Source organism: Lineus longissimus, chromosome 14, assembly GCF_910592395.1.
Source record: "Lineus longissimus chromosome 14, tnLinLong1.2, whole genome shotgun sequence".
Lineage (NCBI taxonomy): Eukaryota > Metazoa > Nemertea > Pilidiophora > Heteronemertea > Lineidae > Lineus > Lineus longissimus.
In genome coordinates, this window is record NC_088321.1 from 11,496,368 (window position 1) to 11,515,154 (window position 18,787).

Here is an 18,787-nt window from a genome sequence, read left to right on the forward strand (position 1 = left end):
TCCGTCGTATCCTGTTTCAGAAACAGTAGCACGTTTCTTAACCGCTAAGGCTATGAACTTGAAACTTTGTACACAGCACACCCTAGGTCAGGTGACCTCTGACACTGAATTTCGGTCCGATCTGATTCTCAACTTGGCCACCAGGTGGCCAAATGTCGATATCTAAAAAGTGTGATATCTCGCTTATTAGTGACTTGTTTTCGATGAAACTTTTGTTGTAGGTACTCATAGCAAATATACATCTTATATCATACGGGTTTTTAATTTGACCTACTTTCTAAGGTCACAGAGGTCATATGGTGTAAATTGGCCGTTGGAGTGTAAACTATGGCACGTTTCTTAACCACTAAAGCTATGAACTCGAAACTTGGTACATATAACCCCCTATATCACATAGCCTCTGGTGCTGAATTTCAGTTTGATCTGATTCTCCACTTTGCCACCAGGGGGCCAAAAGTGGAAATCTAAAAAGTGTGATATCTCGCTTAAGTGACTTGTTTTCGATAAAATTTTTATGGTAGGTACTCTTAGGAAAAATACATCACATATCGTACAGGTTTTCAATTTGACGTACTTTTTAAGGTCACAGAGGCCATATGGCGTAAATTGGCCGTTAGAGTGTAACCTATGGCACGTTTCTTAACCAGTAAAGCTATGAACTTGAAACTTGGTGCATATAACCCCCTACATCAGATAACCTCTCTATGCCGACTTTTGGCCCGATCTGATTCTTTATTCGGCCACCAGGGGGCCATAATGGAAAAAGTAAGAAGTGCAATATCTTGCTTATTTTTAGTGATTCGTTTTCAATAACATTTTTATGGTAGGTTCTCCTAGCAAGGATACATCACATATCATATGAGTTTTTGATCTGACCTGCTTTTCAAGGTCACAGAGGTCAAATGGCGTAAATTGGTCGTTTGATTGTAACTATGGCACGTTTCTTAACCACTAAAGCTTTGAACTTGAAATTTGATACACATGACTCCCTACGTCATGTAACCTCGGACAACGAATTTCGATCTGATCTGGTACTCAACTCGGCCACCAGGAGGCCAAAACTAAAACAGGTAAAAAGTGCAATATCTCGTTTATTAGTGACTTGTTTTTGATGATATTCTTATGGTACTTACTCCAAGCAACGATACATCACATGTCATACCGACTTTGGTTTGACCTATATACTATACATGTACAATGTTTCTTAATCTGGATGAATTCCAAAGCACCAAATATCTATACGGTGAGCACAATGGCCCCTGGCCGTTTCATTTCAATTTAATGTGGCACGTGTCATGTTTTAAGCCTGAGGTCAATTAATGAACGAATGAACAATTTACATGTTGCATTATTGAACCGTGGCGGATACATACTGATTCAATGTATATCAGGTGCAACATACGTGGCTGCTTGCCACTTTCAGTTTTTCCATACAGTAGACAGCTAGCCAGACCACGCCCTCTCAAATTGGAAACAAACAAAAACTCTCTCAGTACCAAACAATGTCAATGACAGAAAACAATGAAAATTGGAAAACTCCGAAAAACGCTGCAGCCTCCGTTGTAAATAGACATTCCGTTATTTTAGATCATGTTCATGCTGTCGTATTAAATATTGATAACTACTTTCATTGGAAGACGAAGTTTTCTTTGTTTAGTTATCGCTTTTATTGCCTTTCAGTCCCAAAATGTGCGATTAAATGTAGAGCGAAGAAGGCACGATGTGCACCCAAGCGAACCTGCAGATACCCAATAAAATCAGAGATATGTTCCTGCCGGCCAGGCCTAGTATGCTGCAAATGTAAGTGGCACTTTATTATCCTGTGCATGATAGAAAAAGATTTTAAAATCCTGGAAATTCCAGAGTGATAGTTAACAAGAAATAAATGGTGATGTATAGTTGATAACTGATATCTCCACCCCGAACCAGTCAATTAATATTCGCCATGACTTACAATAATGACCTACTTATTTCTAGTTGTTTGATTCATGAAATAAGACGTAATAAGGCTGTCGTAATTAACACTGACCAACCTCGGCCTAATCCTCAACGTCTGCTGTTTGTCTAAGTATGATAGGCCTTGCTGCTTTTGCTAGGGTCATGAATAATCACCATCATATAGGTAGGCCTCGGATCGTCTCTTTGTGGTATGGTGATCGAAAAGTAATAATACTCTTACTATGACACATCGTCCGTTTTATCTTGCAATGTCAAATCGTCATCTGGCTGCTTTAATTAATGCCAACTGCTGTGTCTATGCCTGAAAACTAACCGGAAGTTATGGAATAGTTTGTTGACCGTTGCTATTTCTCTCGGTCAGGCATCGGACCATCATCTGGCTGTAGAGGTATTCCTGAACATCGATCCTGTCCAGTACTTCTACAACTTTACTAAGAATTTATGATCATAAGTTGCTAAAGGCCTATGATACACAGTGCATTCTTCAGTTATCTCTGTATTTCAGACACATGTGAGCTAGGTGGATGCAGAGGAAAATGTGTATCAAGGAGGCTTCGATGTCCTAGAGGCACTACGCTGAAAAAGAAGACGTCTTGCACTTGTCCGATAGGCTATTCCTGCTGCACGCGTTTACGTACGTATTAGAAAGATAAGAAAAATTGCTTGATCGTGGAAATGAGTTTAAGTACATGAACTTGCCGGCAGATATCAGAGAAGCCATCTGCTAAACCGAGGAACTAGCGTGATTGGATAGCGTCATTTCAATGACTGTGGATTCAGCCGATTTAAAGAAGTCTTATCGTTGTTGAAATAAGAACAGTGTGCATATCGCCTAAATCATGTTTGTTTGTGCTCAATGATCAAATATTATCGAATCTTGCACAGGCCGTTGGAATTGAAGAACCCCATCATTACATTACATGCTTTTGGTCAGCGTGATAACATGGTTGATTTTGTGTTGTTCAAGACGAATGCTGCTGCTGCCGGAGGAATAGCCAAAAATGTTCGAGTTAATATACATGTACATACATATCATACTCTGTTTTGCTCTGATCTCATGCTGGGCTAATATGATGACAAAATGAGCATGACGACCCGTAAGCATGGTAAGTCTGCCTCGTTCTCACAAAGGTGTCAACCAGGAGGGTCGTTAATATTGAAGTAGAGGCGAGTTCTGACAATATCTTCTCTTTGTAGCCAAATGTCCATACCCAACAATACCATATGCCATTTGCAGACGACTTGGAGGATGGGTAATACCCGCTTCAGGTGTCCCCCGTGGGCGTGTTTGCTGCAAACGTAAGTACTTATTTTGCATTAATGATGTCATTCATAATACAGACGGTATGCGTGCACACCTGTAATGCACTGCGTGTTGCTGCATTAAATTATTTGCAAGTCCAGAAGTGTTTTTTACTACAAACCAACAAGAAATGTATTTCTGCAATTGGTTGCCATGAAAGCTGTTGATCGACAAATTTTTAGCCCTGTTTTCATTAATTTCACACTGTCCAGGTATAAAGGATGTCACTTTCACTTAAATGTCGTGTCCTATTTATGCCTAAATAAGCAATGAACGTACTCGTGACAGTGACATTTGCATAACCTAGTCAGAAACGTGCTGATTCAATGTAAATCAGGTGCAATAAAAATATGCGTAGTTGTTTACCATATTTAAAGGAATTGGCGGGTTTTTTTACCACAATTTCTTTTCTACTCATGAAGACACTACACTTCTGACGATTTTTAAATTTGTTCTCGGGAACGACAAGTGTCTGAATTTCCCGCTCCCCGAAGCCAGCGGAACTCCATGACGTCATTTCGTTTTCACCTCCTCAACATGAACAGTTCGGGAAGTGAAGAGGGTGCTGTTTTGTCGAGATTTGAGGGGGAGGGCAGAATCCTTGCAAATTACTCAGCAAGTTACGTCATAGCTACCGAGGTAGATTGGGGCTTTCCCCAATTCGATACAGTAACAAGAAAAAGAATAGATATCTACAGCAAGGCGTCAGAATGTTGATCCATGCCTCTAGACAGCGCCTTTCTAGTGCATCGGTCATCATGGAGAGGATCGACGCATGGATGGCTAACACTGGTCAAAAGGGAGTCAATATCACAATAGTAAATCAAGACATGATCAGTCCGATTTTGAAAGTTTCCATTCTTGTGCAATTTGTGCATGGAATCTGTGGTTAATTGGAAGTGACTGAACAGCCGCCAGCCTGGTTAAATTGCCCTGAATAATACAAACGGTCATTTAAGTGTGACCATACAGTTTATTGACAATGTCGGAACACACAAACAATGTGACAAATGGTAGAAAACATTGAAAATTGGAAAGACTGAAAAACGTTGCAATTTCCAAACGTGACTCGGTTGCAAATAGACATCTTATTCTTTTGAATTATGTTATAGGCTAAACTTTACCATAGTATTGAAATTCACGAGTGCTTACAGTAGGATATTTTAATATTTTGATATCCTGATGTAAGAACATCATCTGGGTCACCATCTGGCTGCTTAAAATCTGTCTTTATTGTTAGTGTACTCTTTTCCATCTTTATTGCCTTATAGTCCCAACTTGTGCGAGCAACTGTAGAGCCCAAAAGGCACGATGTGTACCCTGGCGGACATGCAAACACAAAATATCCTCATCGAGATGCTCCTGCCGACCTGGCCTAGTGTGCTGCAAGTGTAAGTTGCACTTTACAGTTTTGACTGGGGAAATGATAGAAAAGGGTAAAACAAACACTGGACATTCCAGAGTAATAGTGGAAAAACAAATGGTAAAGGGCGGAAGCATGAATAAATGAATATGCGTGTACACCACAATATATACCAAAAAAACGTGCAGGAGTGTATACTAAAAAATAAAATGCCTTACTGTGGTTATGTCGCAAAATTTACCGTACGTTATGAAAGAATTAGTTGACCGTTGCTGCTACTTTTCTTTCCCTTGCTCGCGCATCGGGTCATCATCTGGCTGCTCTCGGTAGTGCTAAACTTCAGTCTTGTCGAGTACGTCAACCACTTTACTGGAGGTAAATAAGTGTAGCTAAGGCGTATGATATACAATGCGTGCTTCAGTTATCTCTGTATTTCAGACACATGCGAGCTAGCTGGATGCAGAGGTAAATGCATAAGAGGCCGCCGATGTCCTAAAGGGAGTAGGCCGCTTATCCAGAGTAGGTGCACTTGTCCGATAGGCTATTTATGCTGCTCGATTATACGTAAGTATTTTAAAACCCAATTTAAGGAAATTATGTTTGTACATGTGGATGTGTAAGGTGTCATCCATTCAAACGTGTTATGAAATACGAATGGCGGTATTGCTATTACATGATCAAACAATTGCCTGATGTCTGGACCGGAGGCTCTTTTAAAAGGATAGACCAATCATTAGTAGATAACTGCTTAGCTGGTTAAATACCATTATTGAATTTGTCTGGTTTAAGATGAACGCCGCTGCTGGTCACAGGAATAGAAAAAAATATCGAGAAAAGATACATGTCATACTCTGTTGATTTAGACCAGATGGTTACAGTACTTCATATTTGATCGTGGCGGCCCCTTATTAGTCTGCCATGTTTCCACCACATGTCCGCCCGTATGGTTGCTGATTTGAAATTAGAGGCTATAGCTAGTAGGCCTACTGACATTATTTCTCTCTGTAGACAAATGTCCATACCCGACCAGAACATATAGCAATTGCAGAAGGCTTGGAGGATGGGTGATACCCGCTACAAATAACCCGAAAGGACGTGTTTGTTGCAAACGTAAGTCTTAATTTCGGATGGGGACATTGTTTTTTTACATACGATACGCGTTCGCATCTGTAATGCTTTGTATGTTGCAATCTTGCAAGTCCTAAAAGTATTTACTATACCAACCGACGAGAAATTATATATGTAAAGAAAAGTTTGTTTATTATATTTGTATACATTTCTGCCATTGGTTGCGACGATGACGCATGATCGACAACCATTTAGGCCCTGTAAAAATAAAGATTTCGCTGTCACATAGTAGGATGTCTTCTTCACTGAAATGTCGTTTTCTATAATTCTCATCATTTTGCATTTGAATTGAGGCAAAAACATTCTCAGACCGATGTATGTATGATCATGTATAGCAAGTGCAGCATACGTGGTTGTGTGCCATAATTCAATTTGACGATAAAGTAGAATGTTGGATAGACTACGCTTTCACAAATTGGAAACAAACACAATCTCTCAGTAGCGAACATTGTCAATGACAATAACACTGAAAAACGCTGCAACCTCATTTGCACTCGGTTGCGAATAGACATGGCATTCACTCTTATGGTGAGTTTTTGTATTTAAGCCTCACTGCGGGTACTATTTAGTCGGAATAGAAATTTGGCTTTGAGCTGCATTTGAAATATGCATTATATTACGCTAGCACTATTGACTTACTGAAATTCATGAGTTGATAAAACAAGAGATAACTGTTTTTACTTATTGCTTTTTCAGTTCCAACATGTGCGAGGAACTGCAGATCGCACAAGGCACAATGTGCACTCAGCCTGACATGCAGATACAAAATAAAATCGCCGAGATGCTCCTGCCGACCAGGCCTAGTATGCTGCAGATGTAAGTGGCACTTTACCGTTATGACTGGGGCCATGATAGAAAAGGATATAAAAACCGCAGACATTCCAGAGTAATAGTGGACAAAAAATGGTAGAGGCCAGAAGTATAAATAAATGAATAAATACCACCAAAAAGTGTTTCTATGCTATTACTATGACACATCTTCCATCTTTTCAGGCAATGTAAGTCCGCCACAAGGCAACTATAATGCTTCACTCTGGCTCAGTCCTATGTCTAATTCCATTCAGTCTGGCTATGTCCGAAATTTTACCGGAAGTTATAAAATATTAAGTTGATTTTTGCTACTAGTGTTTTTTTTGGTCACGCATCGGGTCATCATCTGGCTGCTCTTGGTAGTGCTAAACTTCAGTTTTGTCGAGTACGTCAACCACTTTACTAGAAATGTATGGGTAGCTACGGTGTATGATAGGCAGAGCGTACTTCAATTATCTCTGTATTTCAGACACATGTGAGCAAGGTGGGTGCAAAGGTAAATGCGTAAGAGGCCGCCGATGTCCTAAAGGGAGTAGGCCGCTTAACCAGAGAAGGTGCACTTGTCCGATAGGCTATTTATGCTGCTCGCGTATACGTAAGTATTTAAACTCCAATTTAAGGAAAATAGGTATGAGTAGATGCCATCCACTCGACCGAGTTACTAGCGCGACTGAATAATTTGTTACATTGGAGTATTTCAAATAACCATCGTTCGGGCCACGGTGAAAGTAAACAAAAGAGTGTGTATCGATGTTTAAATAAAAGTAGTGTGTATTACTTATGCCGAAATTTTGTTTTTGGTGGTGAAAGATAAAATGTAATGTGCAATATTATGTCATCCGTTCAATATTTTCAGAAATACGAATGATGTTGCTATTCAATATCAAAAAAGCTTTTTTTCGGGCGGTATACTAAAAGATGTCCGATGAGTGACTTCGCAATCTAATACGGGAAGGTCGTTGGAATGGGGGACACCTGTCATGAATAGATAACTGCTAAGCAGGCGAGATAACAGAAATGAATTTGTCTTGTTTAAGACGAACTTTGCTGCCGGACAAAAGACCAGCCAAACATTTTCAGCTATCATTCATACTATACTGATTATTACCAGGCAGTTAACGCAATGCATGAATGATCATTGCAACCCCTTGCCTGGCATTATGTCTTCCCGGATAAAAGCTGCCATGGAAGTAGATTCTAGTTCTGACAATATTTTCTCTTTGTAGAACGATGTCCACACCGAACTAGAACATATATCAATTGCAGACGGCTTGGAGGATGGGTAATACCCGCTTCAAATAACCCGAAAGGACGTGTTTGTTGCAAACGTAAGTCTTAATTTCCGATAGCGATGCCATTTGTTCACATACGATTTCCGTTCGCATCTGTAATGCTTTGAATTTGTTTTTATTGCAAATCCCAAAAGTAGTTACTATATACCAATCGATGATAAATATATTTTTGCAGTTGGTCGCAATAAAGTCATACGATCGACAACCGTTTTATAGACCCTCTAAAAACATAGTTATCGTTGTCAAATGTAAGGTTGTTTTTTCACTTAAATGTTCTGTGGTGTTTAAATCCTAAGTCAAATAATGAACGTTCCTGTGAGAATTGACATAGGTTTTGAGCGGTGGTAGAAACGTTCTGATTCAATGTATGGCAGGTGCGACATCGTGGTTGGTGTCACGGTATTGATGTCACGGTATTGAGGTCATTTCCGATAGGGATGCCCTTTGTTCACAGACGATTTCAGTTTGCATCGGTATTGCTTTGAATTTTTTTGTATTAGTTGGTGTATTAGTGATCTTAATGATCTCACGCAGCCTTCTTATACGTGCCTCTGTTGCGAATAGACGTTCTATTATTTTAAATCATGTTGTTTCCCTAACATTATTATCTCATTGAAATTCATCTCTAGATTCATTATAAAGAGACCAAGCTTTCTATTTTTAATTTACGATTGTATTGCCTTTTGTAGTCCCAACATGTGCGAGGAACTGTAGAGCGTATAAGGCGCGTTGTGCAAGCAGCCGGACATGCAGATACCCAATAAGATCACCGAGATGCTCCTGCCGGCCCGGCCTAGTATGCTGTAAATGTAAGTGGCACTTTACAGTTATGATTTGGGCCATGATAGGAAAAGGGATGACAAAATAGCCTGGGCTGGTTTGTTCAAAATCACATTGGCTTTAACGGCGCCGTTAAGTCTTAACATGAAAATGCTAATGGGATTGAAACTGAAAGAGATAATGTGCATAAGAATACATAACGTAACCAACAGGCACCTATTCCATAGAGCTATACCCTATACTATACTATACGCGAACAATAGTTTCATGGTCATGCACCCTTTGTGAAACCATTGTTCGCGTATAGTGTAGTATACCGTATACCTCTATGGAATAGGTGCCTAAGGCACCTTCTCCATAGAGCTATACCCTATACTACACTATACGCGAACAATGGCTTCACAAAGGGTGCATGACCATGAAACTATTGTTCGCGTATAGTATAGTATAGGGTATAGCTCTATGGAATAGGTGCCTTAGGCACCTTCTCCATAGAGCTATACGGTATACTACACTATACGCGAACAATGGCTTCACAAAGGGTGCATGACCATGAAACTATTGTTCGCGTATAGTATAGTATAGGGAACAATAGTTTCATGGTCATGCACCCTTTGTGAAACCATTGTTCGCGTATAGTGTAGTATACCGTATACCTCTATGGAATAGGTGCCTTAGGCACCTTCTCCATAGAGCTATACGGTATACTACACTATACGCGAACAATGGCTTCACAAAGGGTGCATGACCATGAAACTATTGTTCGCGTATAGTATAGTATAGGGTATAGCTCTATGGAATAGGTGCCTTAAAGATAACGTGACTTTTGTGCTTTAGAACAACTGGGCCCAGGAAATGTATTTCAGACTAATAGTGGAAAAAGAAATATGGAAGAGGGCAAAAGTATGGACAAATTAACATATACACAGCCATTGTAGGGTTGCCGGAAATGGTTTTCCACTATTACTGTGACACCTCATCCATATCTTTCTGGGCAATGTCGATTCGACATCAGACTGCTTTAGTGTATCACTATAGCAATGTCGGAAAACTTATCGGAAGTTCTAAACGAATTAGTTGACCGTTGTTGCTACTAACATTTTCTTGGTCACGTATCGGACCATCATCTGGCTGTTCCACGTGCTAAATTTCAGTCCTGTCGATTACATCAACCACTATACTGAAAATAAGAGTTTGAGATCCGCAAATTAAAGCAAAATGTATACGACTACTTTCGAACATCCACGTAAATTTGGAACGTATAGAAAAAAATTAGTTGAGAAAACCGCAACTGATGAGACAACGAATTATTTTCAATAATGTAACATGATTGCCAATTCGAGTCGACCAGTGCCTTGTGACCAATAACAGATCGCCTTAAGCCCGCAACTTTGGCGACAAGAAGTGTTCAGCTGACGCCTCTCGACGCCGAAGTTGGCGGCCAGTGGATCCCGGTCAGAGCACACCTGCCCAGAATTGGCGTCCAGTAGCGTCTTTTCCGCCACTTTGGCCATAGCCTCGCCGCCGACGCCAATTCAGGCGGCAATCCGTAGCACACCTGGCTTCTTCTTGCGTTCAAACGCGGCGACATGCGTCAAAAATCAAACATGTTTATAGATATTTGGCGTTTAGTTGCGGCAAGTGGCGGCAAGTCGCGTTCGCCGACGCCGTTCGTAGCAGACTAGGGATTTTTCAGGCGTTCAGGACTCTTGCGGCAAAAAACGCCTGTGAACGCCGTAGTAGGCGGCTAGTGTGCTACGGGCTTTACAAAGCGCGATATTTTGACAAACGCCTGTCTCCATTGATGACTGACCCGGCTATGCTGTTAATTGTGGAAGACGATAACAAACCCCAAGCGAACTGGTGTACTGCTTACGATCTGAATAAAAGGCAACATCATGTCGCTTTTGGATAATGATCTCACGGACATTTAAACCCCGCATAAAATATGATGTGGATGTTTTGAAATCAGAGTAGAACAAACAAAGAAAATGGCTTGTTTTTGATGGATTTTTTCCGCAGTTCGTTTCGATATTTTCCATTAAAATCAACTTGCGTGGTGTTTGTAGATTAGGTCTCCCCGTATAGAGATACGATTATGAAATAGACTCGGCGCCAATCGATATGAAGATAACAGCATAGAAGCTTGAATAAGTCGTGTCGTGGGTTTCGTATTCAGATAATGCCCTTGTATAAGAATTTGACGGATGGTAGAAAAGGACAAACAAAGCCACCCTTTATTCTCCGTCTCTGGTTATCTAGATCTGTTGGCAGTTGTGATAAGTTATGAGCTAATTCATTTTCCTTACTTTTGAAGAGCGGTGTTATCTCATTCGTGAGTCAACTAGCCATAGCATTTTAATCGAGATGGGAAGATTCGACAGATGCGCAACTTATGATGGGAAAAATCACTCCCATATACATTTGATGACGTGGCAAAAAATTAAGTACGTCGTTTTGCTCTAAGTTGACAGTCGCCAACTCTCTAATAACGAGTAGCTTAGGCCTATGATATGAATAGCGTGCCTCAGTTATTTTTGTATTGCAGACACATGTGAGCTAAGTGGATGCAGAGGTAATTGCGTAAGGGGTCGCCGGTGTCCTGGAGGGAGAAGGCGGCTAAACGGGAGTAGGTGCACTTGTCCGTCAGGTTATTTATGCTGCTCGCGTATCCGTAAGTATTTAAACTTCAATTTAAGGAAAATTGGTATGAGTAGATGTCGCCGTCCGATACCAGAAGAGACATCCACTGAAACGAGGAACAGGACAGTCTGTTAAATTGGAGTATTTCAAATTACCATAGTCCGTACCGATGTGAAAGTAAACCAAACAGAGTAATATCGATGTTCAAGTATAAGAGTAGTGTGTAATTTGCCGAAATCTTGTTTTGAGCGCTGAAAGAAAAAATGTTACTCGTTCCGAAATACAAACAATTGCCTGATGTTAAAAGGTTGGGTTCTTTTTCTGGAGGTATATTTATTTTAAAAAGTCCGATGATCGGGAGTGCCTTATCGGATCTGGCTCGGCCGGGATCAGAGGGTCGTTGGAATGGGGTAGACCAATTATTAATCGATAACTGCTTAGCTGGCGAGAATACAATATTGAATTTGTCTTATTTAAGAAGAACGCCGCCGCCGGACAGAGGAATAACCAAAAGAAATCAAGTATAGAAACATATCATACTCTGTTGATTTTGACCAGGCAGCTATATGTTCACCTGTATGCATACTGACATGAAAATAGAAGCTAGCTGGTTCTGACAGTAATTGTCTCTTTGTAGCCAAATGTCCATACCCGACTGTACCGTATGCCTTTTGCAGACGGCTTGGAGGATGGGTAATACCCGCTTCAGGTAACCCGAAAGGACGTGTGTGTTGCAAATGTAAGTCTTTTTAATTTCGGATAGGGATACCAATTGTTTACAGACGATATGCGTTCGCATCTGTAATGCATTGCGTTCTTGCAACCCCTAAATATATTTACTATACATGTACCAACCGACGAGAAATACATTTCTGCAGTTGGTTGCGACGAAGACACATGATCGACAACCATTTAGGCCCTGTTAAAATAAAGTTCTCGTTGTCACATGTGAGGATGTGTTTTTCACTGAAACGCCGCATGGTGTTTTAATCCTCAGTCGATTAATGAGTATTGTGCATTTGAATTGTGACAGAAACGTTCTCCGACTGAATCAATGTATAGCAGGTGCAACATACGTGTTTGTTTGCAATATTTCATTTTGACCAGACGGTGGACAGATGGACAGACAACGCCTTCACAAATAACTCTCAGTACCAAACATTGTCAATGGCAGAAAAATCAGAAAAACGCTTCAGCCTCTTTACGTCCCACTGTTGCGGATAGATATTCCATTATCTTTTTTTGCCTTTTTTAGTCCCAACATGTGCGAGGAACTGTAAAGCGCTGAAGGCACGATGTGCACCCAAGCGGACATGCAAATACCCAATTAAAACGCCGAAATGCTCCTGCCGGCCTGGTCTAGTATGCTGCAAATGTAAGTGGCACTTTGCAGTTAATCACTGCAGCTATGATAGGAAACTAGTCAACACGCTATTGGTATGGCTGCCGAAATGATTCCAACTGTTTTACTATGGAACAATACCCATCTCATCGGGAAATGCCAATTCGCCAGGAGGAAGCTTAAAAATGCCTCACAGTGGATATGTTTGAAAACTTATATACCGAAGTTAGTTTTTTTCACGGCCATCACCTGGCTGCTATCTGTAGTGCTAAACTTCGGTCTTGTCTCGTACATCAAACACTATCCTGAAAAGTAATGACAAGCTCAGGCGTGATTCAGTTATCTCTGTATTGCAGACACATGTGAGCTATCTGGATGCAAAGGTAAATGCGTAAGAGGCCGCCGATGTCCTAAAGGGAGTAGGCTGCTCAACCAGAGAAGGTGCACTTGTCCGATAGGTTATTCGTGCTGCACGCGTATAAGTAAGTATTTAAAAATCAATTAAAGGAAAATAGGTGTAAGAAGATGTGCTCTACATTCGCTACTCGACACAGGTAACCACACAAATCCATGAAAGATCACATTCTTCTGTGCAGTTCTGGATTGTCCGTGAAAAATCTGAAATACCCGTGACTTATCTGTGATCTTCCTAAAACAGGAAACCATCTAAAAGTTTATGATCTCCACAGCACAGGGCCATCAACGAAACAAAGAAACTGCTAATGAGGTATGATCGTTTAAGTAATTGGACATTAACATGGCCAAACTTTTGCATACGAGTGGTGTGTCGTGCGAGAGTGCTCTCAATTGGATTATGGAAAATATCCATCATTGTAAAGGAAGGGGTGTATTGGTATAAAACTAGGCCTTTGCCATAGGATATATCAAAACTAAAACACGCATAGCATCATCAATTAAATACATTTTTCACAGAATAATATAATTGCCTGTTGTCAAGACTTCTTCGAATTAGTGATCAATTCAGTGTATGGTGAAACTTGTAAGAATGTTTTGGCAGGAATTGCATCAAAAGAAACAAGAGTTAGTAAGTTCTAAGATTGCAGATTTTGCAAGATTGATTGAGAAAAAAAATGGATCAAAAGGAAACTTAGTAGAAAGAATGTGTTCATCTTTAAAGTATATTGAGCAGAATAATTAAACATGACAATAGGTAATTTTGAACACTGTTCCTTGTTAGCCCTGCAGTTCCCAATTGAAGCTCGGGACGACCATAATAAAGATGAAAGGGAAACTACGGGAAAAGTGTGCTTTTTTATCCTTATGAGGCATAATGATCAGGGTAATTAAACATGTGAAATATCGTTTTATCAGGGCAAATTAAAAAATTAAAATGCGAATTTGAACTTTGATTATGCCTGTTATTGTAGTTCTAATTGCAGTCTGGGGCAACCAAAATAAGAATCGTCTCTTAAAACAAAATTTGTTTTGCGTTTTTTGCAATTCCTGGAAAAAATTATTTTCACTAGTTTTACCATACATGTACACTGAATTGTTTACTAATTGGAATAAGTCTTGACAAAATGCAATTATATAATTCCGTAAAATAAAGAGTTCAATTAATTTCGCTATTATTATTTGTTTTAGCTTTTGTGAATTCTGCTTTTGTGAATGCCAAAGGCCTAGTCTTATGCCAATACATCCCTTCTTTCACCAAGTTGGAATTTTCCCATAATCCAATTGAGAGCATTCTAGCATGACGCACCACTGATCCTCAAGAGTTTGGCCTTATCAATGCCTAATTACTTAAACGATCATGCCTCATTAGTAGTTCATTTGTTCCTCTGGATGGCCCTGTGCAATGGATCGGGCTCATACAATTTTAGATGGCTTCCTGTTTTAGGAAGATCACGTATATATTACGGGTATTTCAGATTTTTCACAGACAATCCAGAACATCACGGAAGAATGTCCCCTTTCCTAGATTAGTTTAATTAGTTACCAGTGAGAGGAGACATCCACTAAACTGAGGAACTAACGTTGTAGGATAATTTGTTAAATTGGAGTCTTTCAAATGATCAACGGCAGTGCCGGTGTAACATCTGTGGTTGTTCCCCATGTTTCAGTGTTTCCAAACAATAGGCAGCCAGAGAGACCATTACTTTTCAATAGGGGGGATACACAGAAAAACTCGTCAATCTATTTTTGAGCGTTCCCAAACAATGAGGGGAAACACTCAAAAACAGAAACACTCAAAAACGTTACACCGGTGTGAACGAATACAATAACAGTGTCTATCGGTGGTCAAATATGAGTAGTGTGCATTTTGCTGAAATCCTGCTTTAATTGCTTCAAGATAAAACGTTATGTGCAAGATGTCATCAGTTCAATCACGTTTAGAAATACAAATGGCAGCGTTACTATTTCATGGTAAAACAATTTCCTGATATTATATACCATATCAAAAAAATGTCCGATGAATGCCTATGAGAACTGGCACGTAATGGAATGGGAAAACAAATCATGTATTGATAACCGCTTACATGTAGCAGGCAAGATGACAAAAATAAATGTGTCTTGTTTAGGACGAACACCGCTGCCGGGTAGAGGAATAACCAAACAATTTCGATTTATGATACACATAATAATCTGCTGATTTTGACCAGGCGGTTTAAAGCAACGCATTAAACGATCATTGCGACTCCTTAAGTCCGCCAGCTGATATTGTAGTTGAGGCTAGTTCTGACATTATTTTCTCGTTGTAGAAAAATGTCCATACCGAACTAGAACATATATCAATTGCAGACGGCTTGGAGGATGGGTAATACCCGCTACAGGCAACCCGAAAGGACGTGTTTGTTGCAAACGTAAGTCTCAATTTTGGATAGGGATACCATTTGCTTACACATCGACGATATACGTCGGTAATGATTTTTCTTGCACGCCCTAAAAGTATTTCCTAGATACCGACCGACGATAAGTACATTTCTGCAATTGGTTGAGACGAAGACACATGGCTGACAACCGTTTAGGCCATGTGAAAATAAAGTTATTGTGGTCACATGTAAGGCTATATATTTTTCACTTAAATGTCGTGCTTAAATCCGAAGTCAAATAATGAACGCACTTGTGACAATTGACACTTTTGCATTTGAACCATGGCAGAAACGTTATGATTCAATCCAGGCAGTACAACATACGTGGTTGTTTCCCACTTTTTCAGTGTGCAATTACAGTGGCCAGCAGTAAACAGACAACGCCAAGGGAAACAAACACAAATCTCTCAGTACCAAACATTGTCAATGACAGAAAACTCTGAAAAACGTGCCTTTGCCACGTTTGTTCCGAATCGACATTCCATTATTTTATATTGTTTTTCCCTAACATTGTCATCGTTGTGAAATTCATTGCTAGTTTCATTAATTAAGAGATCAAGCTTTCTTTTTTTAGTTTACGCTTTTTTACCTTTTAGTACCAACATGTGCGAGGAACTGTAGAGCCCAAAAGGCTCGATGTGCACCCAAGCTGACGTGCATATACAAACTAAATAAGTCGAGATGCACCTGCCGGCCCGGCCTAGTATGCTGCAGGTGTAAGTGGCACTTTACATTCATGGCTAGGGGCCATAATAGAAAAGAATGAAAACATAACTTAAACATGTATTTCAGAGTGGACTAGAAATATGAAAAGTATCGATAAAAAAATATGTCTTGGGCAGTGGAATTCGCTATCATACTTCTTTAGTGTATCACTGTAGCAATGTCTGAATTTTGTTTGGAAGCTATTAACGAAATAGTTGACCGTTGTTACTAGTATTATGCTCGGTCATGTATTGGGTCATCATCTTGCTACTCCAGGTTGTGTTAAACGTCAGTATTTGCTAGTAGGTCAAACGTTATGCTGAAAATTAATGAGTGGCTCAGGCGTATGGTATACAGTGTGTGCTTCAGTTATCTCTGTATTGCAGACACATGTGAGCAAGCTGGATGCAAAGGTATCTGCATAAAAGGCCGCCGATGTCCTAAAGGGAGTAGGCCGCTAAACCAGAGAAGGTGCACTTGTCCGAGAGGCTATTTATGCTGCACGCGTATAAGTAAGTATTTAAACATCAATTAAAGGAGAACAGGCATGAGAACATGTGCTCCCCATTCGATACTAGACACTGGTAACCACACTAATCCAGGAAAGAGCTCATTCTTCCGTGATTTTCTGGATTGTCTGCGAAAAAGCAAGAGATACCCGTGATTTATCTGTGATCCTAAAACAGGAAAGCACCTAAAATTCGGTGAGCTCATAATGTTTCCTACGATATCAAAAAATGTCCGATGAATGCCCGTGAAAACTGTGAAAAGTTGGAATTGGGAATTGGGAAACAATCGTGAATTGATAACCGCTTTGCAGGCAAAATGAGAGAAATGCATTTGTTTTGTTTAGGACGAACTGCGCTGCCGGGTTGAGGAATAGCCAAACAATTTCGAGTTATGATACATATCATGCTCTGCTGATTTTGACCAGGCGGCTAACGCAATGCATAAATGATCATGGTGACCCCTTAAATTTGCCATTTTCCACTACATGTCCACATGTGCATGGAAGCTATGTTAAAGTAGACGCCAGTTCTGACATTGTTTAATCTTTGCAGATAAATGTCCATACCGAACTAGAACATATATCAATTGCAGACGGCTTGGAGGATGGGTAATACCCGCTACAGGAAACCCGAAAGGACGTATCTGTTGCAAACGTAAGTCTAAATTTTGGATAGGGATCCCATTTGCTTATACAGACGATGTGCGTCGGCATCTGTAATGCTTTTTCTTGCAAACCCTAAAAGTACATGTATTTAATACTATACAGACCGACGATAAGTATAGTTCGGCAATTGGTTGCGACGAAGACACATCGACAACCGTTTATGCCATGTGCAAATTAAGTTCTCGTGGTCACATGTAAGGGCGTCGTTTTTGACTATGTCGTGTGCTTTAATCCTGAGTCAATTAATGAACGCACTTGTGACAATTGACATGTGGCAGAAACGTTCTGATTCGATGTATAGCTAATGCAACATACGTTATTGTTTGCCACTTTTCATCAGTTTGTCAGTACGGTGGACAGCTAGACACACAACACCAATAGAAACAAACAATAACTCTCAGTATCAAACGTTGTCAATGCCAGATTGTATGTTTTAAAAGTTTTAAACAATGCATCAAGACATATTTGTTTAAGGAAGCCTTTTATCACTGAGTGTTTTAACTATGTTTTAAACTGTCCTGTAATTGTTTTAATCATGTTTTAAATGTCTTTCCTATTATTACTGTATGAATATACTTTTGTAAAGCGCTGCTGGCAATTAATTTTTAAGTGGCGCTATAAAAATAAAAAAAATTAATTAATTAAAATTAAACACTGCAAATCGAAAACACCAAAAAAGCTGCAGCCTCCTTACGTGCCTCTGTAATGTCTGTTGCGAATTGACATTTGTTATTTAAAATCATGTTTTGCTTAATGTTATCATAATCGTATTCATGACCATAAAGCTTCATTAAGAAACCAAGCTTTCTTTTTTATTGCCTTTTAGTCCCAACATGTGCGAGGAACTGTAGAGCGCAGAAGGCACGATGTGCACCCAAGCGGTCATGCAGATATAAAATAAATAAGTCGAGATGCACCTGCCGGCCTGGCCTAGTATGCTGCAGATGTAAGTGTCACTTCACAGTTATGACTGGGGCAATGATAGAAAAGGATGGACAACATCCTGGAAATTCCAGGGTAATAGTTGGCAAGAAATAAATGGAAGAGGGCGGAAGTATAAGTTAATAATACCACAAAATGTGCAGGAGTGTAAATTCAACAATTTATATCTTTGCACTGAAACACGATAGTTGTGTTTGGCCAAGAAACACTGGTTACAAAAAAACTTGCTAACCAACGTGCTAAGCAGAATCTTTACGGAGAACGGCCATTGAACCAAGAGTACTTTTGATATCAATTATGTTAAACGTCTAACCACTTTAGGGTTATCTTTTATATACATGTACTTTAATGTTGTTCTACACCGATTAGACTTTCGGAAGGCAATGCTTCAGTCAGTGTATCAACAATGTATACATGTACATGATATACAAAATTACTTTACATTCGTATCTTCATTATACTTTTCATTTTCTTCATATTTCTCAATAATTACGTTGTTCTCCGTAAATCAC

At 39.8% G+C, this 18,787-nt stretch overlaps 2 protein-coding genes across 4 annotated transcripts in view; one reads left to right on the forward strand and one right to left on the reverse strand.

Annotated features, from left to right (window-relative positions):
- Nucleotides 1-18,787, reverse strand: part of LOC135498977 (atrial natriuretic peptide receptor 1-like) — an 813,512-nt gene that overhangs the window by 517,957 nt on the left and 276,768 nt on the right. The gene's annotated exons all lie outside the window — the stretch shown is intronic.
- The window catches only part of LOC135498976 (zonadhesin-like), a 96,086-nt gene that overhangs the window by 60,527 nt on the left and 16,772 nt on the right, over nt 1-18,787 (forward strand). For 2 of the 3 annotated variants that reach the window (XM_064789555.1, XM_064789556.1), the window contains exons 69-87: nt 1,681-1,800; nt 2,465-2,593; nt 3,157-3,258; nt 4,534-4,653; nt 5,064-5,189; nt 5,634-5,735; nt 6,450-6,569; nt 7,033-7,158; nt 7,790-7,891; nt 8,545-8,664; nt 11,184-11,309; nt 11,916-12,017; nt 12,534-12,653; nt 12,977-13,102; nt 15,344-15,445; nt 16,051-16,170; nt 16,546-16,671; nt 17,221-17,322; nt 18,160-18,279. In XM_064789555.1, coding sequence (XP_064645625.1) covers nt 1,681-1,800; nt 2,465-2,593; nt 3,157-3,258; nt 4,534-4,653; nt 5,064-5,189; nt 5,634-5,735; nt 6,450-6,569; nt 7,033-7,158; nt 7,790-7,891; nt 8,545-8,664; nt 11,184-11,309; nt 11,916-12,017; nt 12,534-12,653; nt 12,977-13,102; nt 15,344-15,445; nt 16,051-16,170; nt 16,546-16,671; nt 17,221-17,322; nt 18,160-18,279 — 2,211 coding nt within the window. The remainder of the gene's footprint in view (nt 1-1,680; nt 1,801-2,464; nt 2,594-3,156; nt 3,259-4,533; nt 4,654-5,063; nt 5,190-5,633; nt 5,736-6,449; nt 6,570-7,032; nt 7,159-7,789; nt 7,892-8,544; nt 8,665-11,183; nt 11,310-11,915; nt 12,018-12,533; nt 12,654-12,976; nt 13,103-15,343; nt 15,446-16,050; nt 16,171-16,545; nt 16,672-17,220; nt 17,323-18,159; nt 18,280-18,787) is intronic. The other variant, XM_064789557.1, reaches the window with a different exon arrangement.